This window comes from Oncorhynchus clarkii, chromosome 17 (genome assembly GCF_045791955.1).
Source record: "Oncorhynchus clarkii lewisi isolate Uvic-CL-2024 chromosome 17, UVic_Ocla_1.0, whole genome shotgun sequence".
Classification (NCBI taxonomy): domain Eukaryota; kingdom Metazoa; phylum Chordata; class Actinopteri; order Salmoniformes; family Salmonidae; genus Oncorhynchus; species Oncorhynchus clarkii.
Window position 1 is genome coordinate 74,854,523 of NC_092163.1, and position 24,732 is coordinate 74,879,254.

The 24,732-nt window shown below is 45.5% G+C and overlaps 1 protein-coding gene across 1 annotated transcript; it reads left to right on the plus strand.

Moving 5' to 3' along the window:
* The first annotated feature begins 14,173 nt into the window (after positions 1 to 14,173).
* On the plus strand, positions 14,174 to 24,469 carry LOC139371422 (uncharacterized). Its single transcript, XM_071111822.1, has 4 exons — positions 14,174 to 14,908; positions 20,595 to 20,782; positions 23,182 to 23,349; positions 24,068 to 24,469. Exons 1-4 carry the CDS (start codon positions 14,345 to 14,347, stop codon positions 24,126 to 24,128), a joined length of 981 nt encoding a protein of 326 aa, XP_070967923.1. The 5' UTR covers positions 14,174 to 14,344; the 3' UTR covers positions 24,129 to 24,469.
* The last annotated feature ends 263 nt before the right edge of the window (positions 24,470 to 24,732 follow it).

Sequence of the window (24,732 nt, forward strand, 5' to 3'; positions counted from 1 at the left end):
GTATGATATTGATTCACCCAGCCTCAGACACTGCTTGAACATTAAGAGACCCACTGCACTATAACAATTACACTAGCAATAGTCAACTCTTAACACCACTAACTCAGACAATGTGTGTGGTGCTGTAGTGTACAAACATTACGACTACTACAGCTACTCTTCTAGAATGTGTGTCTGTGTTCCAACCCTGGTAGTAAAGGGAGCTACCTTCTAAACAATGCTAAACACCTCCACAATGGGAACAACTAGTAGCCTGGGTGACGGTCTGTTTCTGCTCTTGTCAACTCCTTAGGAACTTGTCAGGTCAATCAGTGACAATAAGTTGGTAAGGTAGCAACAAAAAAAAAAAGATTTGGAACCAGGCTAAAGGAGCGACTAGTATAGGAGGAAGTAGTTGAGGAGGCTGGTTCAGTTCTTATTGTTCTTTAACCTGTGGCTACATTATAGAGTAAAGGCCTACAGTAGTGGCAGACAACTGCTACCCCTCCAGTCTGCAGTAGTAGTAGCACCACAAAACCGCTACCCTCACCTCTCCTCTCCCGACGGCGTCCCTAACGGTCCTAAATAGGGGGGGACGGGGGGGTTTTAACCCACGTAACAGAGACTGTATCAGGGCGAGACCTTGGGGAGGAAGTCTGGTGTGCGAGACTAGTGTTGTTCCTCGGTTATCTCCTGTACCCTCCGCCATCTCCCCTGCCCTGCCCTCCCCTGCCCTGCCCTGCCCTCCCCTGCCCTCCCCTGTCCTGCCCTGCCTGTGTATAGTGTCGACAACATTTAAATGTACAGTCAATGTTTTGGTCAACTGTCCACAAATTGCATTAGTTGTCAATGTTATTGGTATTGTTGTGACATTGTACTCCAGGTATTCATACCATATAGTCACAAATGTCAGAAGGCGAGGCAGAAGGGTGTTTTACTATGGTAGAAGGGTGTTTTACTATGGTAGAAGGGTGTTTTACTATGTCACAAGGGTGTTTTACTATGGTAGAAGGGTGTTTTACTATGGTAGAAGGGTGTTTTACTATGGTAGAAGGCGAGGCAGAAGGGTGTTTTACTATGGTAGAAGGGTGTTTTACTATGGTAGAAGGGTGTTTTACTATGGTAGAAGGGTGTTTTACTATATTAGAAGGGTGTTTTACTATGTCACAAGGGTGTTTTACTATGTCACAAGGGTGTTTTACTATGGTAGAAGGGTGTTTTACTATGGTAGAAGGGTGTTTTACTATGGTAGAAGTGTGTTTTACTATGGTAGAAGGGTGTTTTATTATGGTAGAAGGGTGTTTTACTATGGTAGAAGGCGAGTCAGAAGGGTGTTTTACTATGTCAGAAGGCGAGTCAGAAGGGTGTTTTACTATGTCAGAAGGCGAGTCAGAAGGGTGTTTTACTATGGTAGAAGGGTGTTTTACTATGGCAGAAGGGTGTTTTACTATGGTAGAAGGGTGTTTTACTATGGTAGAAGGGTGTTTTACTATGGTAGAAGGGTGTTTTACTATGGCAGAAGGGTGTTTTACTATGGTAGAAGGGTGTTTTACTATGTCAGAAGGGTGTTTTACTATGGCAGAAGGGTGTTCTACTATGGTAGAAGGGTGTTTTACTATGGTAGAAGGCGAGTCAGAAGGGTGTTTTACTATGGCAGAAGGGTGTTTTACTATGGCAGAAGGGTGTTTTACTATGGTAGAAGGGTGTTTTACTATGGTAGAAGGGTGTTTTACTATGGTAGAAGGGTGTTTTACTATGGTAGAAGGCGAGTCAGAAGGGTGTTTTACTATGGTAGAAGGGTGTTTTACTATGGTAGAAGGGTGTTTTACTATGGCAGAAGGGTGTTTTACTATGGTAGAAGGGTGTTTTACTATGTCAGAAGGGTGTTTTACTATGGCAGAAGGGTGTTTTACTATGGTAGAAGGGTGTTTTACTATGGTAGAAGGCGAGTCAGAAGGGTGTTTTACTATGGCAGAAGGGTGTTTTACTATGGCAGAAGGGTGTTTTACTATGGTAGAAGGGTGTTTTACTATGGTAGAAGGGTGTTTTACTATGGTAGAAGGGTGTTTTACTATGTCACAAGGGTGTTTTACTATGGTAGAAGGGTGTTTTACTATGGTAGAAGTGTGTTTTACTATGGTAGAAGGGTGTGTTACTATGGTAGAAGGGTGTTTTACTATGGTAGAAGGCGAGTCAGAAGGGTGTTTTACTATGTCAGAAGGCGAGTCAGAAGGGTGTTTTACTATGGTAGAAGGGTGTTTTACTATGGCAGAAGGGTGTTTTACTATGGTAGAAGGGTGTTTTACTATGGTAGAAGGGTGTTTTACTATGGTAGAAGGGTGTTTTACTATGGCAGAAGGGTGTTTTACTATGGTAGAAGGGTGTTTTACTATGTCAGAAGGGTGTTTTACTATGGCAGAAGGGTGTTTTACTATGGTAGAAGGGTGTTTTACTATGGTAGAAGGGTGTTTTACTATGGTAGAAGGCGAGTCAGAAGGGTGTTTTACTATGGCAGAAGGGTGTTTTACTATGGCAGAAGGGTGTTTTACTATGGTAGAAGGGTGTTTTACTATGGTAGAAGGGTGTTTTACTATGGTAGAAGGGTGTTTTACTATGGTAGAAGGCGAGTCAGAAGGGTGTTTTACTATGGTAGAAGGGTGTTTTACTATGGTAGAAGGGTGTTTTACTATGGTAGAAGGGTGTTTTACTATGGCAGAAGGGTGTTTTACTATGGTAGAAGGGTGTTTTACTATGGTAGAAGGCAAGTCAGAAGGGTGTTTTACTATGGCAGAAGGGTGTTTTACTATGGCAGAAGGGTGTTTTACTATGGTAGAAGGGTGTTTTACTATGGTAGAAGGGTGTTTTACTATGGTAGAAGGGTGTTTTACTATGTCAGAAGGGTGTTTTACTATGGCAGAAGGGTGTTTTACTATGGTAGAAGGGTGTTTTACTATGGTAGAAGGGTGTTTTACTATGGTAGAAGGGTGTTTTACTATGGTAGAAGTGTGTTTTACTATGGTAGAAGGGTGTTTTACTATGGTAGAAGGGTGTTTTACTATGGTAGAAGGCGAGTCAGAAGGGTGTTTTACTATGGTAGAAGGGTGTTTTACTATGGCAGAAGGGTGTTTTACTATGGTAGAAGGGTGTTTTACTATGGTAGAAGGGTGTTTTACTATGGTAGAAGGGTGTTTTACTATGGTAGAAGGCGAGTGAGAAGGGTGTTTTACTATGGTAGAAGGGTGTTTTACTATGGCAGAAGGGTGTTTTACTATGGGAGAAGGGTGTTTTACTATGTCAGAAGGGTGTTTTACTATGGCAGAAGGGTGTTTTACTATGGTAGAAGGGTGTTTTACTATGGTAGAAGGCGAGTCAGAAGGGTGTTTTACTATGGCAGAAGGGTGTTTTACTATGGCAGAAGGGTGTTTTACTATGGTAGAAGGGTGTTTTACTATGGTAGAAGGGTGTTTTACTATGGTAGAAGGGTGTTTTACTATGTCAGAAGGGTGTTTTACTATGGCAGAAGGGTGTTTTACTATGTCAGAAGGGTGTTTTACTATGTCAGAAGGGTGTTTTACTATGGTAGAAGGGTGTTTTACTATGGTAGAAGGGTGTTTTACTATGGTAGAAGGGTGTTTTACTATGGTTGAAGGATGTTTTACTATGGTAGAAGGGTGTTTTACTATGGTAGAAGGGTGTTTTACTATGTCAGAAGGGTGTTTTACTATGGTAGAAGGGTGTTTTACTATGGTAGAAGGGTGTTTTACTATGGTAGAAGGGTGTTTTACTATGGTAGAAGGGTGTTTTACTATGGTAGAAGGGTGTTTTACTATGTCAGAAGGGTGCTTTACTATGGTAGAAGGGTGTTTTACTATGGTAGAAGGGTGTTTTACTATGGCAGAAGGGTGTTTTACTATGGTAGAAGGGTGTTTTACTATGGTAGAAGTGTGTTTTATTATGGTAGAAGGGTGTTTTACTATGTCAGAAGGGTGTTTTACTATGGTAGAAGTGTGTTTTATTATGGTAGAAGGGTGTTTTAGTGGCTGTTGTTGCCGTGATAAAGTATTTGCCCCCTTTTTAGTTCTCTCCACATTTGCATATTTTTGATACTGAATGTTATCAGATCTTCAACCATAACCTAATATTAGATAAAGGAAACCTGAGTGAACAAATAACACAACACTTACATTCTTTACTTAATTTATTTCATAAACAAAGTTATGCAACACCAAATTCCCCTTACACTCAATAACTGGTTGTGCCTTCTTCAGCTGCAACGACTCTAACTAAACACTTCCTGTAGTTGTTGATCAGTCTCTCACGTCGCTGTGGAGGAATTCTGTCCCACTCTTCCATGCGGAACTGCTTTAACTCAGCGACGTGTGGGTTTTCAAGCATGAAATGCTTGTTTCAATTCCTGCCACAACATCTCAATATGGACTAGGGATTAGGTCTGAACTTTGACTAGGCCATTCCAATCTTAAAATGTGTTGCTCTTTAGCCATTTTTATGTTGATTGTGTTTTTAATCATTGTCTTGCTGCATGACCCAGCTGCACTTCAACTTCAGCTCACAGACGGATGGCCTGACATCCTCCTGTAGAATTCTCTGATACAGAGCCGAATTCATGGTTCCTTACTTTTAAGGCAAGTCGTCCAGGTCCTGAGGCAGCAAAGCATCCCCAAACCATCACACTGCCACCACCATGCTGACCCCAAACCATCCCACTACCACCACCATGCTGACCCCAAACCATCACACTACCTCCACCACGCTGACCCCAAACCATCACACTACCACCACCATGCTGACCCCAAACCATCACACTACCACCACCATGCTGACCCCAAACCATCACACTACCACCACCATGCTGACCCCAAACCATCACACTACCACCACCATGCTGACCCCAAACCATCACACTACCACCACCATGCTGACCCCAAACCATCACACTACCTCCACCACGCTGACCCCAAACCATCACACTGCCACCACCATGCTGACCCCAAACCATCCCACTACCACCACCATGCTGACCCCAAACCATCACACTACCTCCACCACGCTGACCCCAAACCATCACACTACCACCACCATGCTGACCCCAAACCATCCCACTACCACCACCATTCTGACCCCAAACCATCACACTACCACCACCATGCTTGACCGTTGGCGTGAGGTTCTTACTGTGGAATGCTGTGTTTAGTTTTTGCCAGGCATAAAAACAATTTAGTTTTTTTAATTTAACCTTTATTTAACCAGGCAAGTCAGTTAAGAACAAATTCTTATTTTCAACGACACCCTCGGAACAGTGGGTTAACTGCCTTGTTCAGGGTCAGAACAACAGCCTAGGAACAGTGCGTTAACTGCCTTGTTCAGGGTCAGAACGACAGCCTAGGAACAGTGCGTTAACTGCCTTGTTCAGGGTCAGAACGACAGCCTAGGAACAGTGGGTTAACTGCCTTGTTCAGGGTCAGAACGACAGCCTAGGAACAGTGGGTTAACTGCCTTGTTCAGGGTCAGAACGACAGCCTAGGAACAGTGGGTTAACTGCCTTGTTCAGGGTCAGAACGACAGCCTAGGAACAGTGGGTTAACTGCCTTGTTCAGGGACAGGATGACAGATTTATACCTTGTCAGCTCGGGGATTCAATCTAGCAACCTTTCGGTTACTGGCCCAATGCTCTAACCACTAGGCTACCTGCTGGTTACTGGCCCAACGCTCTAACCACTAGGCTACCTGCTGGTTACTGGCCCAACGCTCTAACCACTAGGCTACCTGCTGGTTACTGGCCCAACGCTCTAACCACTAGGCTACCTGCTGGTTACTGGCCCAACGCTCTAACCACTAGGCTACCTGCTGGTTACTGGCCCAACGCTCTCACCACTAGGCTACCTGCTGGTTACTGGCCCAACACTCTAACCACAACCACTTGGTTGAAGACCTGATAACAGTCAGTATAAAAATATGCAACAGTAGAGAAACATCAGAAAGGGGGCAAATACTCTTTCATTGTACGTCTTCCCAGGGGTGCAAATGTTTGAAATCTGAAATATATTATGTGACCAGTGGACCCAAGTTTACAAAAATGCCTCTCCGACTGTTCTTTCCTGATTGTTGCAGCCGATGCTTGTCTATCAGGCAAACTGTCAGATGTGCTGCAAATGATTCTGTCTTTGCTCTGATGGTTGATCAACATTTGTGTTATAATGATTTGTTGGAAAAACTATTAAAAATGACTGATTTTGTAATTACTGGAAAATACTGATGGTTGCGTTAACATATTTTGAATAAATTGTATATTTTGTGCATTTTGTTGTCTTCAATGTATATCTAAAGCCATGCCTGTTGCATTGTCAATCTCTAGTTCGACCCCCCCCAAATTGTCCTCTCCTCTATGTCAGCCTTGGTGTGTCTGTGCAGAGAGAAAGACGGCCCTCTGCCATTCGTTCAGCAGCTGTCAGGCTCTTGGTGTTGGCAGAGGACCTCTGCTCCTCTCAGAAGAAATACCAATTCACTGGCTGTGCTGTGGGGTCGCTAGGGTCCCACACTATAGGCTGCATGCAGACTGCCAGTATCCGTCACAGCCATAACTCTCATGAGAGAGAGAGAGAGAGAGAGAGAGCGAGAGAGAGAGAGAGAGAGAGAGAGAGAGAGAAAGAGAGAGAGAGAGAGAGAAAGAGAGAGAGAGAGAGAGAGAGAGAGAGAGAGAGAGAGAGAGAGAGAGAAAGAGAGAGAGAGAGAGGGAGAGAGAGAGAGAGAGAGAGAGAGAGAGAGAAAGAGAGAGAGAGAGAGAGAGAGAGAGAGAGAGAGAGAGAGAGAGAGAAAGAGAGAGAGAGAGAGGGAGAGAGAGAGAGAGAGAGAGAGAGAGAGAGAAAAGAGAAGAAAAAAACAATCCATGCACATTTTGGCCTCTTCACAGCTTATAGTTTCAGTCTCAAAGCAATGTGTGGCTATGAGACTTGAATACATGTACTGTAGTACCGTGGTACAGTGAAACAAAGCCTAATAGATCCGTGTCAGACGTTCAGCAAGTTATCTTACTCTGCCAAATATTTGTCTTGTGAATGTAGACCACCATGCAGACACAGAGAAGGAAATAGAGACACTCACAGCTATGTAGACAGAGCAGAGGGACAATGGACCTAAATCATATGATACAGGTTCTGCATTAACCTAATCTCTTTGGGCTGTGTTGTCCTTTAGGCTCTACTGTGTTCCATTCAGACTGGGCCAGTTGGCACAAACCCCAGTCCCTCAGTCCCCTCTGCTCCTCTCAGGACTAGGAGTTCTCCCATAGAAGTAGAATGTGTTCCAGTTCTAAACATTCTGATTCTAATTGAGAGATCTAAGAGTTCTATTCCATTGAAAATGCCACCCCTGCTAATTTTGGGTACGGTGGCTTAGTGGGGTCAGAACCTCTCTCTGCTGTGTTCCCAAGATTCAGTGTGGGGCACCATTGTGACAAATAACCCAGGTTAGCAGGGTATGCACTTAAACAGTTCCCTGACTGATTCAGAACCTTAACTGCTCTGACAGATTATGGATGAGTAATGATGTTTGATGTTAGTTTACATCTGTTTACCATGTTCTATATCTGTTTACCATATTCTACATCTGTTTACCATATTCTACATCTGTTTACCATATTCTACATCTGTTTACCATATTCTACATCTGTTTACCATATTCTACATATGTTTACCATATTCTACATCTGTTTACCATATTCTACATCTGTTTACCATATTCTATTGAACATAAATATATAGAGGATTAAGCTCCAAGCAAATGATAATACCATTTTGAGAAAAAATAATGTTTTGGAAAACTGGTGCTCTGGTAAAAAGAAACTGTAAACTGTAATAAAGATAGGAGCTGTGTGACTGGAATGAAGAATCCAATTCCCTGATTTATATTGTAAATTAGCATATACACTCACCTGACAGTTTATTAGGTACAGCACCACTTTCACGAAAACGGTTCGCTCCTACAGACAGTGAGCCACGTGGCCGTGGCTTGTTATAAGAAGCAGGCAGACAGGCATCGAGGCATTCAGTTACTGTTCCATTGAATGTTCAAATCAGAAAAACAAGTGACCTAAGCGACATTGAGCGCAGCATGCGTGTCGGTGCCAGACGCACCGGATCCAGTATCTCAGAAACGCCCTCCTGGGCTTTTCACGCACGACAGTGTGTAAGGTTTACCGAGAATGGTGCGACAAAGAAAAGCCATCCAATCAGAGGCAGTCGTGTGGGTGAAAACAGCTCGTTGACGAGAGAGGTCGAAGGAGAATGGCAAGAATGGTGCAAGCTAACTGGCAGGCCGCAAATAACGGAGCAGTACAACAGTAGTGTGCAGAACGGCATGCTGGGAACACACAGCTGGTCGATCCTTGTCACGGATGAGCTATTGCAGCAGACGACCACACCGGGTTCCAGTCCTATCAGCTAAAACCAAGAAAAAGGCTCTAGTGGACGCGCGATCACCAACACTGGAGCATTGAGGAGTGGAAACATATTTCCTGGAACATGACAGCGAGTGGCCATCGCAGAAATCACATTTTATTTGTCACATGTGCCGAATACAACAGGTGTAGTAGACCTTACAGTGAAATGCTTACTGACAAGCCCTAAACCAACAATGTAGTTTTAAGAAAAATACATTAAAAAAATAAGAAATAAAAGTAACAAATAATTAAAGAGCAGCAGTAAAATAACAATAGCGAGGCTATATGCAGGGGGTACCAGTACAGAGTCAATGTGCAGGGAGGGGCACTGGTTAGTCGAGGTAATTGAGGTAATATGTACATGTAGGTAGAGTTATTCATGCTGCTCCGGTGGCAAAGGGAGGTTCGACCCGGTACTAGATGGACGGACCTAATAAACTGGCCGGTGAGTGTACATTTATATATCGCTTAAGATCAGAAACAGCTTATCTGTTATCTACAGTGAGAGCTGTCCCTGGCCCAAGTAGTGCACTATAGAGAGAACAGGGTGCCATTTCAAACACATACCCTGTGTCTGTACCCTAGAACGAGTAAGACGATCGTCGTGGCGGGACAAACAAAGGGCAAGCAATAGAGTGTCTGATGGAACGGGGAAATACCGCGTGTCCACACGCTACTGCAGCTATCCGTGTCCTCACGCTACTGCAGCTATCTGTGTCCACACGCTACTGCAGCTATCCGTCTACACGCTACTGCAGCTATCCGTGTCCACACGCTACTGCAGCTATCTGTGTCCTCACGCTACTGCAGCTATCTGTGTCCACACGCTACTGCAGCTATCCGTCTACACGCTACTGCAGCTATCCGTGTCCACACGCTACTGCAGCTATCTGTGTCCACACGCTACTGCAGCTATCCGTGTCCACACGCTACTGCAGCTATCCGTGTCCACACGCTACTGCAGCTATCCGTGTCCTCACGCTACTGCAACTATCCGTGTCCACACGCTACTGCAGCTATCCGTGTCCACACGCTACTGCAGCTATCCGTGTCCACACGCTACTGCAGCTATCCGTTTACACGCTACTGCAGCTATCCGTGTCCACACGCTACTGCAGCTATCCGTCTACACGCTACTGCAGCTATCCGTGTCCACACGCTACTGCAGCTATCCGTGTCCACACGCTACTGCAGCTATCTGTGTCCACACGCTACTGCAGCTATCCGTGTCCACACGCTACTGCAGCTATCCGTCTACACGCTACTGCAGCTATCCGTCTACACGCTACTGCAGCTATCAGTGTCCACACGCTACTGCAGCTATCCGTGTCCTCACGCTACTGCAGCTATCCGTCTACACGCTACTGCAGCTATCCGTGTCCACACGCTACTGCAGCTATCCGTTTACACGCTACTGCAGCTATCCGTGTCCACACGCTACTGCAGCTATCCGTGTCCACACGCTACTGCAGCTATCCGTGTCCACACGCTACTGCAGCTATCTGTGTCCACACGCTACTGCAGCTATCCGTGTCCACACGCTACTGCAGCTATCCGTGTCCACACGCTACTGCAGCTATCCGTGTCCACACTCTACTGCAGCTATCCGTGTCCACACTCTACTGCAGCTATCCGTGTACACGCTACTGCAGCTATCCGTGTCCACACTCTACTGCAGCTATCCGTGTCCACACTCTACTGCAGCTATCCGTGTCCACACTCTACTGCAGCTATCCGTGTCCACACTCTACTGCAGCTATCCGTGTCCACACGCTACTGCAGCTATCCGTGTCCACACGCTACTGCAGCTATCCGTGTCCACACGCTACTGCAGCTATCCGTGTCCACACGCTACTGCAGCTATCCGTGTCCACACGCTACTGCAGCTATCCGTTTACACGCTACTGCAGCTATCCGTTTACACGCTACTGCAGCTATCCGTGTCCACACGCTACTGCAGCTATCCGTGTCCACACGCTACTGCAGCTATCCGTGTCCACACTCTACTGCAGCTATCCGTGTCCACACTCTACTGCAGCTATCCGTGTACACGCTACTGCAGCTATCCGTGTCCACACTCTACTGCAGCTATCCGTGTCCACACTCTACTGCAGCTATCCGTGTCCACACTCTACTGCAGCTATCCGTGTCCACACTCTACTGCAGCTATCCGTGTCCACACGCTACTGCAGCTATCCGTGTCCACACGCTACTGCAGCTATCCGTGTCCACACGCTACTGCAGCTATCCGTTTACACGCTACTGCAGCTATCCGTGTCCACACGCTACTGCAGCTATCCGTTTACACGCTACTGCAGCTATCCGTGTCCACACGCTACTGCAGCTATCCGTTTACACGCTACTGCAGCTATCCGTTTACACGCTACTGCAGCTATCCGTTTACACGCTACTGCAGCTATCCGTCCACACACTACTGCAGCTATCCGTGTCCACACACTACTGCAGCTATCCGTCCACACACTACTGCAGCTATCCGTCCACACTCTACTGCAGCTATCCGTTTACACGCTACTGCAGCTATCCGTGTCCACACGCTACTGCAGCTATCCGTTTACACGCTACTGCAGCTATCCGTTTACACGCTACTGCAGCTATCCGTGTCCACACGCTACTGCAGCTATCCGTGTCCACACGCTACTGCAGCTATCCGTGTCCACACTCTACTGCAGCTATCCGTGTCCACACTCTACTGCAGCTATCCGTGTACACGCTACTGCAGCTATCCGTGTCCACACTCTACTGCAGCTATCCGTGTCCACACTCTACTGCAGCTATCCGTGTCCACACTCTACTGCAGCTATCCGTGTCCACACTCTACTGCAGCTATCCGTGTCCACACGCTACTGCAGCTATCCGTGTCCACACGCTACTGCAGCTATCCGTGTCCACACGCTACTGCAGCTATCCGTTTACACGCTACTGCAGCTATCCGTGTCCACACGCTACTGCAGCTATCCGTTTACACGCTACTGCAGCTATCCGTGTCCACACGCTACTGCAGCTATCCGTTTACACGCTACTGCAGCTATCCGTTTACACGCTACTGCAGCTATCCGTGTCCACACGCTACTGCAGCTATCCGTCCACACACTACTGCAGCTATCCGTGTCCACACACTACTGCAGCTATCCGTCCACACACTACTGCAGCTATCCGTCCACACTCTACTGCAGCTATCCGTGTCCACACACTACTGCAGCTATCCGTCCACACACTACTGCAGCTATCCGTCCACACTCTACTGCAGCTATCCGTGTCCACTACCACATCTGCTGGTTTCTCAACTTGCCCCCTACAGTATGTCACAAAGCAGAAACAGAAGAGGGTTTGTGTGTTTGCTTTCTATCCTCATGCTATATGTTTAGACACACAGGTATGTTCATTGCATTGATTATGTGATTACATGGCAGCCAGTCTGCATCTTGCTGAGCGTTTGCAGTGACATAAATCCACAGTTGTTGTTTGTGAGTTGTTTGCGGAGTTGTTTGTGAGTTGTTTGCGGAGTTGTTTGTGAGTTGTTTGCGGAGTTGTTTGTGAGTTGTTTGCGGAGTTGTTTGTGAGTTGTTGGCGGAGTTGTTTGTGAGTTGTTTGCGGAGTTGTTTGTGAGTTGTTTGTGAGTTGTTTGTGAGTTGTTTGTGAGTTGTTTGCGGAATTGTTTGTGAGTTGTTTGCGGAGTTGTTTGTGAGTTGTTTGCGGAGTTGTTTGTGAGTTGTTTGTGAGTTGTTTGCGGAGTTGTTTGTGAGTTGTTTGTGAGTTGTTTGTGAGTTGTTTGTGAGTTGTTTGCGGAGTTGTTTGTGAGTTGTTTGCGGAGTTGTTTGTGAGTTGTTTGCGGAGTTGTTTGTGAGTTGTTTGTGAGTTGTTTGCGGAGTTGTTTGTGAGTTGTTTGTGAGTTGTTTGTGAGTTGTTTGTGAGTTGTTTGTGGAGTCTGCACGTTGTGGGGATTGACTGACTCTGGCCTTTCACGTATTGGGTAACATCCTATTTTCATGCTCTATAACATAATTTTAAAAAAAACAAGAAGTGGGAATATGGTTGAGACTATGTAATGTTGTTTCAGCAGTAAGATTTTACTTGCGCTGGTCGTTCCATGACAGACTGACCAGGTGAAAGCTATGATCCCTTATTGGTGTCACCTGTTAAATCCACTTCAATCAGTGTAGATGAAGGGGAGGAGACAGGTTTAAGAAGGATTTTTAAACCTTGAGACAATTGAGACATGTATTGTGTATATGTGCCATTCAGAGGGTGAATGGGCAAGACAACATATTTAAGTGCCTTTGACTAGGGTATGGTAGTAGTTGCCAGGCCCACTGGTTTGAGTGTGTCAAGAACTGCAACGTTGCTGTTTTTTTTTAGATCAACAGTTTCCCGTGTGTGTGTGTGTGTGTGTGTGTGTGTGTGTGTGTGTGTGTGTGTGTTGGGGTCTACTATAAAAATGTGTATTTTTTTTTATTTTAAAACACGTCAAACAGATATATATTTCCCAGGTAATTTTAATTTTATAGATAGACATTAAATGATGCTCCAGACTGGTTAATGTTTAGTGGGGATGGTAGTAAGGAGTTATGGAGTACTGTTGTAACCCTAGCAATAGGTTGTTTTGAATGGTTGCTTGCCAGCTCTCACACTAACTGTGTAAATTCCCGAGGCAGATTGCTACAACGGGGTTGTAAAAGAGAGCATAGTGAGTTTTACATTCAGCAACAGAAAGAGTTTTATACCGGTATTCAAATCAGAATCTAAGAGCTATCTCTTAGAGGTGAGAAAGTTACGTTTAAGACTTGTTTGTCATGTGGTTTAACCATGCACGCATCCACTTCCTGTGAAAGAAAGACAGACTGACTTTTGAACTTCCACCCACCATGCAGACATGCAACTAACTATATATACGATACTGACACACTTCCAAAAATGCGAAACACACAGCAAGGACATGCCTGACATACTGCAAAGGCAGAAATTCAGTTGCTCAGCAACGCCTCCACTCATCCGTGGTGTAACTGGTCACGTGGATAACCTTATCTCTATCGACACAATTAGTATCTGCTCGAGATAAAAAAACAAATATTTAAAAATTCAGTTGGTTTGCAGTTGGTAGGTCGCAAGGCAGGCTACAGGATAGAGCATGAAACAGGAGGTAACAATTGTAGACAGACTTTATGAGCGCAGTAGTATTATTGCTTGAAGCGATGCTAGGGAATAATACTGGTATTTTCTCTAAACTATAGAGCGACAGTAGGAGTGAACGTTGTATACAACAGTAAGAGTGAACATTATAACAGTATGGTCCTTTAACTAACTGAGCCCCCCCTTTAGGTTATTCAATATCTAACTTCCTCCAGTCCACGACGAGGCAGAGCTATCATTAGTAGGACTGGCCGGAGCTTCATATTACACCTGTATAGCACGGGGAAATATTTAACACCCTCCATGATGTTAGACACGCACTGTCATACTGTGCTAAACAGAGAGAGAGAGGAGAGGGCTGATTAAATGCTGTGGCAAACATAAATACAAAGCCGTAATGTAGCCTACATTACATTTTGATCTAGACTACACATAACATTAGGCTACATGTCACCTATTGCAAAGATCCTGAGTGCGCGACTACATATGGTATAATGTAGGTTACATGTATTGTTGTAACTTTAAGGTTTGTTCTCCTTACAAACGGGCTCGTTATTGGTGGAACGGTGAATGTCCTCATTGGTTGTCTCACTCTAATCAGCAGAGCGAGATGAGGACAGCGTGTTGACAGCGATCAACCTGCTATTAATGTCTACGCTATTCTTGTAAACATTTAGTAGCTTCCTCGTCTAATGCTAATTGCTATTTGAATTTATCCGCTTTATAGACCGGGCTTCGTGTGTAGTTTTCGCGACGGGAACCATGTTTTTGTGTCGCGGAGCGAGGCTCTCGGCGACGGCTTTGGAGCTGGGTTTAAACTCCACGACCAGGGCATCGGCGCAACTTAAAACAAACAGACCAGCTGGCGTTACCTGGCCGTTGCGTAACAGCCACACATTCAATTGTTCCAGATCGTTTTGTGGATATGTCCGTGGTGGTGGTCGGGATGATTCTGCACTTTCGCCTGATGGAAAGCGAGAAAAGAGGGAGAAGGACATGTTTTCCATCAAAAACTGGGACTCGGTTCGTTTCATAATCACGCATCGGGAACAATTACCTCGAGGAACCCTGTTCGCTTTTAATTTCTCCAACCAAATTATTTTCAGCCCTACATACTGTAACACTAGCTTACCGCTACATCGGACGAATGGAGGCCAAAACAGACAGAAACGACATATAGCTGGACTTGAAACGGTGTTGTTTACGTCTGGCGCGGAGGTCTGCAAGCATCGCTTCTGTCCCACGTCGACTGTGCAAATGAGGGATCTGTCCTCTGTTGCTGCCGCGCCGAAAGGCCTGGAAGACTCCGCCGCTGTTCTCAAAGGGGTAAATGTTCAACTTTCAATGGTATTTGTTTAACCTCCCTGTCGCCGAATTTAACCATGTTTGACCAGCAATCATGCCCCATTTAGCTATACCAAACAATACGACCCTGAACCCTCGCACGGTTTCGTGTCGAGTCAACAGTTGCTGGTTCTCTGCCTGTTGTTTTGAGAAATGACACAGTAATTACATTTCTAAAAAGGATTGAAATACTAGTTTGTTACAAGTAATTGGCCTACTCCACATTATAACGTCAGTCGTATACATTGCAGCTATGTTATGCAAGTAGCATGACGCGGACAGCTCTCTGCTGTGTTCACGGGGTGTCAGAATAACGTGTGAATCAGAAGGGACAGGCCTAATGCTGTCCCTGTGGGGTTGTACTTTATAGCCAGATATGGATAGCTTGGTGCACAAAAGGCTCTAGGTAACTATCGGGAAATTTAAAACTACTCTGGATGTTGTATAACTTGTTATTAATCTTCATTTCACAGTACCGCACTGTCCTGCGTCTCTCTCGGGGGGTTCAGAGCGTCTCTCGCTCGGGGGGTTCAGAGCGTCTCTCTCGGGGGGTTCAGAGCGTCTCTCTCGGGGGGTTCAGAGCGTCTCTCTCTCGGGGGGTTCAGAGCGTCTCTCGCTCGGGGGGTTCAGAGCGTCTCTCGCTCGGGGGGTTCAGAGCGTCTCTCGCTCGGGGGGTTCAGAGCGTCTCTCGCTCGGGGGGTTCAGAGCGTCTCTCGCTCGGGGGGTTCAGAGCGTCTCTCGCTCGGGGGGTTCAGAGCGTCTCGCTCGGGGGGTTCAGAGCGTCTCTCTCGGGGGGTTCAGAGCGTCTCTCTCGGGGGGTTCAGAGCGTCTCTCGCTCGGGTGGTTCAGAGCGTCTCTCGCTCGGGGGGTTCAGAGCGTCTCTCTCGGGGGGTTCAGAGCGTCTCTCGCTCGGGGGGTTCAGAGCGTCTCGCTCGCAGGGTTCAGAGCGTCTCTCGCTCGGGGGGTTCAGAGCGTCTCTCGCTCGGGGGGTTCAGAGCGTCTCTCGCTCGGGGGGTTCAGAGCGTCTCTCGCTCGGGGGGTTCAGAGTGTCTCTCGCTCGGGGGGGTTCAGAGCGTCTCTCTCGGGGGGTTCAGAGCCACACTGGACGCTCTGGCGGAGGAGTTGGGTTGATCTGACCTCAAAACGGCAGTCAAACACCCAAGCTAACTGGCTAGAGTTAACTAGCTACTTTCAGACACAAATGAGAGAACAACCCTCTGACCATTTTACTCGCCCTAGTAGAGCTGATTAGGCTGTTTTCATGTTACCCAGAGAGTTGGTGACTCTAACTGTGCTGCTGGCAACAATTTAATTAAGTTTTTTGGGGGGCCAATGTTTATTGACACCGGCCATATTAAACGAGCGTTTAATAGTAGATAGCCTGAGCGAATTTACGAACGCACCCATAGGCTACCGCTTCAGTCAAGCTCTACTCGTCTGAGCCTGTAATAAATACATCGAGGATGGGATACACTAGGGAAAAATCGAGTATATTCTTATTTTAATAAATCATAATAATTTCCCCTTTCCTCCATAACCCGGATTGTTCTGAAAACAGCAGGAACCTTGAGACAAGGTCCTGAGTCATCATTATAAAGGAAAAGCTGCCTGTGGACAGATGGGAATAGACACACTGTTCTGTTAATGCTGTGAGGTCCATGGTAAAGACTAGTTTTTTAGCTGGAAGACCCTGCCAAGTATAGGCCTGATTTTCATTATTTCTAATACATTTAACACAGCAACATTCTGCTTGAAGGTCATGACCTAAGAGGGCTTAACTAATGCTGGAATGTTTGTCCTCGGCCCTCTCTTTCAAAGTAGCAGATTTGCTAGTGAGGGTGGCGGGCTGGGCCGGGTCAGGGTGGTGCTGTGTGTTTGTCTGCCGTCTGCATCCTCTCAAAAGCTGTTATCACACACACACACACACACAGTCCCTCTGTTCTTGTCGCCTCCCTGGCAATACTCCCTATACCACTCACTCACATGACCTTCCCACGGCTGCTCTCTGCCTGCTCTGTTCCTCTCTGGCTTTCCAAGCCAGTCCGTGTCTGTCCTTCTCTCCGCCTCTTTGGCCTTTTGTCTATTGTTGGAGAAGCTTGTGGTGCGTCACTGCACTAGCCTGGTCTCACCCCGTGTTGTTTCGGTCAAATAGAAAAACAACAACAACAGGAGGGAAAGGGACTGAGCCATGTGGCTATTTTAGTGCTCAGTTGAAACTTGCTTAGAGGACATTTTAGCAGGGAGATTCGGATGACCGATTTGTTAAAAAGAAATATTTTCTATAATAACAGTGCAGGTGAAGCGGGCTGTGCCTAGTTATTTCCTGCTCTGCTGTGGCAGCCGCTTCTAGGTTTCTATTGGTCATATAACCGTACCTATCATCTATTGGAGTCTGTTGCAGTATGACTTCTCCAGAGTCTTCTATCATAATGCTGTGTTATTTACTGTAGCCCAGAAGAGCAGCTAATCCATGCATGTTGCCCTGCGTGCCGAGACACTTAGGCTACGTACAGTGCATTCAGAAAGTATTCAGACCCCTTGACTTTTTCCACAGTTTGTTACGTTACAGCCTGATTCTAAAATGTATTACAATTGCCCCCCCCCCCCTACCCCCACCCAAATATACACACACTACCCCATAATGACTAAGCAAAACCAGATTTTTTACAAAAAAAACTGCAAATTTGTAAAAATAAATAAATAGAGGCACCTCGGGGGTTTGTAGTATATGGCCAATATACCACGGCTAAAGGCTGTGTCCAGGCACTCTGTGTTATGTCGTCCCTGAGAACAGCCCTTAGCCGTGGTATACAGTGCGTTTGGAAAGTATTCAGACCCCTTGACTTTTTCAACATTCTGTTACGTTACAGCCTTATTCTGGATTAAACTGGACTACACACTTATTCTGGACTACACACTTATTCTGGACTACACACTTATTCTGGACTACACACTTATTCTGGACTACACACTTATTCTGGACTACACACTTATTCTGGACTACACACTTATTCTGGACTACACACAATACTCCATAATGACAAAGCAAAAACAGGTTTTTAGACATTTCTTGCAAATGTATAAAAAAATCAACTTAAATATCACAATTTAGATAAGTATTCGGACCCTTTACTCAGTACTTTGTTGAAGCACCTTTGGCAGCGATTACAGCCATGAGTCGTCTTGGGTATGACACTACAAGTTTGGCACACCTGTATTTGGGGAGTTTCTCCAATTCTTCTCTGCAGATCCTCTCAAGCTCTGTCAGGTTGGATGGAAAGTGTTGCTGCCAAGCTATTTTCAGATCTCTCCAGAGTAGAGGTCGACCGATTAATCGGAATGGCCGATTAATTAGGGCCGATTTCAAGTTTTCATAACAATCGGTAATCGGCATTTTTGGACACCGATTGTTGCCGATTTAAAATATATAGAGATATTTTTTTAAACTTTTATTTTACTAGGCAAGTCAGTTAAGAACACATTCTTATTTTCAATGACGGCCTACCGGGGAACAGTGGGTTAACTACCTTGTTCAGGGGCAGAACGACAGATTTTTTACCTTGTCAGCTCGGTGATTCGATCTTTACTCGTTCAACGCTCTAACCACCTGCCTTACATTGCACTCCACAAGGAGCCGGCATAGCAGGCTGACTACCTGTTACACAAGTGCAGCAAGGAGCCAAGGTAAGGTGCTAGCTAGCATTAAACTCATCTTTATAAAAAACAATCAATCTTAACATAATCACTAGTTAACTACACATGGTTGACGATATTACTAGTTTATCTAGCTTGTCCTGCATTGCATATAATCGATGCGGTGCCTGTTAATTTATCATCGAATCACAGCCTTTTGTGCGTTTTGCCAGCAGCTCTTCGTTGTGCTTCAAGCATTGAGCTGTTTGACTTCAAGCCTATCAACTCCAGAGATTAGGCTGGTGTAACCGATGTGAAATGGCTAGCTAGTTAGCGGGGTGCGCGCTAATAGCGTTTCAATCGGTGACTGCACTCACTCTGAGACCTTGAAGTAGTTGTTCCCCTTGCTCTGCAAGGGCTGCGGCATTTGTGGAGCAATGGATAACGATGCTTAGAGGGTGGCTGTTGTCAATGTGTTCCTGGTTCGAGCCCAGGTAGGGGCGAGGAGAGGGACGGAAGCTATACTGTTACACTGGCAATACTAAAGTGCCTATAAGAACATCCAATAGTCAAAGGTTAATGAAATACAAATGGTATAGAAGGAAATAGTCCTATAATTCCTATAATAACTACAACCTAAAACTTCTTACCTGGGAATATTGAAGACTCGTGTTAAAAGGAACCACCAGCTTTCATATGTTCTCATGTTCTGAGCAAGGAACTGAAACGTTAGCTTTCTTACATGGCACATATTGCACTTTTACTTTCTTCTCCAACACTTTGTTTTTGCATTATTTAAACCAAATTGAACATGTTTCATTATTTATTTGAGGCTAAATTGATTTTATTGATGTATTATATTAAGTTAAAATAAGTGTTCATTCAGTATTGTTGTAATTGTCATTATTACGAATAAATAAATAAAAATCGGCCGATTAATCGGTATTGGATTTTTTGGTCCTCCAATAATCGGTATCGGCGTTGAAAAATCATAATCGGTCGACCTCTACCCCAGAGATGTTCAAGTCCGGGCTCTGGCTGGGCCACTCAAGGACATTCAGAAACTTTTCCCGAAGCCACGCCTGCGTTGTCTTGGCTGTGTGCTTAGGGTCATTGTCCTGTTGGAAGGTGAATCTTCGCCCCAGTCTGAGGTCCTGAGTGCTCTGGAGCAGGTTTTCATCAAGGATCTCTCTGTATTTTGCTCTGTTCATCTTTGCCTCGATCCTGACTAGTCTCCCAGTCCCTCCTGCCGAAATACATCCCCACAGCATGATCCTGCCACCACCATGCTTCACCATAGGGAGGTGCCAGGTTTCCTCCAGACTTGACATTCAGGCCAAATAATTCAATGTTGGTTTCATCAGACCAGTCAATCTTGTTTCTCATGTCTTTAGGTGCCTTTTGACTCGAAGCAGGTTGCCACGTGCCTTTTACTGAAGAGTGGCTTCCGTCTGGCCACTCTACCATAAAGGCCTGATTGGTGGAATGCTACCGAGATGATTGTCCTTCTGGAATGTTCTCCCTTCTCGACAGAGGAACTCTGGAGCTCTGTCAGAGTGACCATCGGGTTCTTGGTCACCTCCCTGACCAAGGCCCTTCTCCCCCGATTGCTCAGTTTGGCAGAGTCTTGGGGGTTCTGTTGTGTATTTTGATTAGGAGAAGAGCAGAAAGAACATGTTTTACATTAAGGCTGTAACGTAACAAAATGTGGAAAAGTCAAGAGGTCTGAATTCTTTCTGAATGCACCTTAAGTTTGACTGATACCTGCTTCTGTTTGTTTTCTGCTGACTCATCGGCTGTGGCTGACACATCATAGTCCGTTTTCAAAATGTTCCTGTTTTCAAAATGTTCATTGAGTCTCAACGAATATAAAGACTGTATGAAAAACGTTCTTACTATTTGATATGTGGAACCAGTGTTGATATTCCTTGACCAGGGCACACTTTAAACAGAGTCAATCTCAATGTGACGTTCCCCAGTTTTTAATTAAAGTATCAATTTAAAAAAAATCGCTCTTTCTCTTTGACCCGACCAGGACCAGACTCCAAAGGAAGCCTCAGCCAAGGTCCCTGAGGAGCCCAAGGTACCGGAGCCCGAAGAGGACAAACCTAGCAAGGCCCAGCAGCTGAAGAAGGTGTTTAAGGAGTACGGAGCTGTGGGAGTCTCCTTCCACATATGCATCTCCCTCATGTCTCTGGGAATGTTCTACCTTGCTGTGTCTAGGTAATGTCCTTCCACATAGGAGGCCTACTGACGGTGTAATGACTATAGACAGAAGGCCTTCTACTGACGGTGTAATGACTATAGACAGAAGACCTTCTACTGATGGTGTAATGACTATAGACAGAAGGCCTTCTACTGACGGTGTAATGACTTTATAGAGAAGGCCTTCTACTGACGGTGTAATGACTATAGACAGAAGGCCTTCTACTGATGGTGTAATGACTATAGACAGAAGGCCTTCTACTGATGGTGTAATGACTATAGAGAGAAGGCCTTCTACTGATGGTGTAATGACTAGAGAGAAGGCATACTGATGGTGTAATGACTATAGACAGAAGGCCTTCTACTGATGGTGTAATGACTATATAGAGAAGGCCTACTGATGGTGTAATGACCATAGAGAGAAGGCCTTCTACTGATGGTGTAATGACTATAGAGAGAAGGCCTTCTACTGATGGTGTAATGACTATAGAGAGAAGGCCTACTGATGGTGTAATGACTATAGAGAGAAGGCCTACTGATGGTGTAATGACTATAGAGAGAAGGCCTTCTACTGACGGTGTAATGACTATAGAGATAAGGCCTACTGATGGTGTAACGACTATAGACAGAAGGCCTTCTACTGATGGTGTAATGACTATAGAGAGAAGGCCTACTGATGGTGTAATGACTATAGAGAGATGGCCTACTGATGGTGTAATGACTATAGAGAGAAGGCCTACTGATGGTGTAATGACTATAGAGAGAAGGCCTACTGATGGTGTAATGACTATAGAGAGAAGGCCTACTGATGGTGTAATGACTATAGACAGAAGGCCTTCTACTGATGGTGTAATGACTATAGAGAGAAGGCCTTCTACTGATGGTGTAATGACTATAGAGAGAAGGCCTACTGATGGTGTAATGACTATAGAGAGAAGGCCTTCTACTGATGGTGTAATGACTAGAGAGAAGGCCTACTGATGGTGTAATGACTATAGACAGAAGGCCTTCTACTGATGGTGTAATGACTATAGAGAGAAGGCCTTCTACTGATGGTGTAATGACTATAGAGAGAAGGCCTACTGATGGTGTAATGACTATAGAGAGAAGGCCTTCTACTGATGGTGTAATGACTAGAGAGAAGGCCTACTGATGGTGTAATGACTATAGACAGAAGGCCTTCTACTGATGGTGTAATGACTATAGAGAGAAGGCCTTCTACTGATGGTGTAATGACTAGAGAGAAGGCCTACTGATGGTGTAATGACTATAGACAGAAGGCCTTCTACTGATGGTGTAATGACTATAGAGAGAATGCCTTCTACTGATGGTGTAATGACTATAGACAGGCCTTGTACTGATGGTGTAATGACTATAGACAGAAGGCCTTCTACTGATGGTGTAATGACTGTAGAGAGAAGGCCTTCTACTGACGGTGTAATGACTATAGACAGAAGGCCTTCTACTGATGGTGTAATGACTATAGACAGGCCTTCTACTGATGGTGTAATGACTATAGAGAGAAGGCCTACTGATGGTGTAATGACTATATAGAGAAGGCCTTCTCCTGATGGTGTAATGACTATAGAGAGAAGTCCTTCTACTGATGGTGTAATGACTATAGACAGAAGGCCTTCTACTGATGGTGTAATGACTATAAACAGAAGGCCTTCTACTGATGGTGTAATGACTAGAGAGAAGGCCTACTGATGGTGTAATGACTATAGACAGAAGGCCTTCTACTGATGGTGTAATGACTATAGACAGAAGGCCTTCTACTGATGGTGTAATGACTATAGACAGAAGGCCTACTGATGGTGTAATGACTATAGAGAGAAGGCCTTCTCCTGACGGTGTAATGTAGGAAAATCCGTTGTTAGACTGTCTGTAGGCGTGGGCCCATGGCCCGGTTATGTGTCCTATCTCTGACTGCCTGCCGGCTCTCTGCTGGCTCTGTGCCAGCTGTGCCCAGTAGGCTGCATACCAGGAGGATAGAGCCTAGATTATCAACCAGCTCACAGATTTCCCCTGACAGCAGTAATATGGCCCTTGGACTCAACACCCTCCCGGCCAGCATGGCGCTCCAGTTCACTATCAACCCAGATAATCACTGTGGGGAGAGACATGCATTCTGAAATGGCATCCTAGAGTGATGTGTTAGTGCATTGCAGTGCACCATGTAGGGAATAGGAAGACGTTTTAGATGTCACCATGTTAAATGAAAGTGTATAGAGGCCTTCTAATGGGCTGAATAAATCATTTTATGGATGTTTTTAATTTAATGACAGTTAACTTTTTTTGTATAGCACTCTTCAATTAACAAAGTGCTTCACATCATAAAATAATGATGAAAATGAGATGATCCCTGTTGTACTTCTCTCCAATAACGTGTGTGTGTGTGTGTGTCCTCTCCACAGTGGGATTGACATGGCTGCCATCCTGTACAAGATAGGTTTTAGTGAATCTCTGCTTCAGTCCAAGTTGGCGGCAGGGACCAGTACATTTGTCTTGGCGTACGCCGTCCACAAGCTCTTCGCTCCTCTCCGAATCAGCATTACTCTGGTGTCGGTGCCTCTTCTCGTTCGGTACCTCAGAAAGACTGGCCTCTTCAAGACCCCCAACTCACCCACACCCTGATTGTCAGACACCACCACCTCACCCACAGCCTGATTGGCAGACACCACCACCTCACCCACAGCCTGATTGGAAGACACCACCACCTCACCCACAGCCTGATTGGAAGACACCACCACCTCACCCACAGCCTGATTGGAAGACACCACCACCTCACCCACAGCCTGATTGGCAGACACCTCACCCACAGCCTGATTTGCAGACACCTCACCCACAGCCTGATTTGCAGACACCTCACCCACAGCCTGATTTGCAGACACCTCACCCACAGCCTGATTTGCAGACACCTCACCCACAGCCTGATTGGCAGACACCTCACCCACAGCCTGATTGGCAGACACCTCACCCACAGCCTGATTGGCAGACACCTCACCCACAGCCTGATTGGCAGACACCTCACCCACAGCCTGATTGGCAGACACCTCACCCACAGCCTGATTGGCAGACACCTCACCCACAGCCTGATTGGCAGACACCTCACCCACAGCCTGATTGGCAGACACCTCACCCACAGCCTGATTGGCAGACACCTCACCCATAGCCTGATTGGCAGACACCTCACCCACAGCCTGATTGGCAGACACCACCACCTCACCCACAGCCTGATTGGCAGGCACCACCACCTCTAAGACCTTGAATAACCTTACAAATATTCCCTGTTTTTTTCAGATATGGCTTTTGTAGGATTTCTAGAATCAGGAAGGATTTCATCTTTGAGGAGTCCATCTAACTTGGAATTGTTCAACGGTGATTTCTGCAGGAGAACAAACAGGGACTTTCTGAATTTGGAAACTCCTAGATGACCCACGAGGCCCACTTTTAACCCACCTGTAAATGTTGCTATACATTTTTATTTTCTATATGAAAGTTCAGTAGTTAGACCTCACGATGTCTGTTTCAAGGCTCTGCAGTTTCCGTTGGTTTATTTTTTTGACCTTTAAGTTTTTGCTTAACAGAAGCCATGGTCCATGGTGATTTTGTTGACCCGTTAGTTCACGAAGAAATACGCGCCATGTCTTTCTGTGAATTATTGGAAGAAAATATGAAAGAATAAAGAATGAATCCACTGTTCCAGGTTTATCAGTGATTTATAGTGACAGAAAGTTTCAGTTTCTTGGCCTACACTGAGTGGACAAAACATTAGGAACCCTCTTTCCATGACAGACTGACCAGCTGCATCAAAGTGTAAACTATGACCTCTTATTGATGTCACTTGTTAACTCTACTTCAATCAGTGTAGATGAAGGAGAGGATACAGGTTAAAGATGAAGGAGAGGATACAGGTTAAAGATGAAGGAGAGGATACAGGTTAAAGATGAAGGAGAGGATACAGG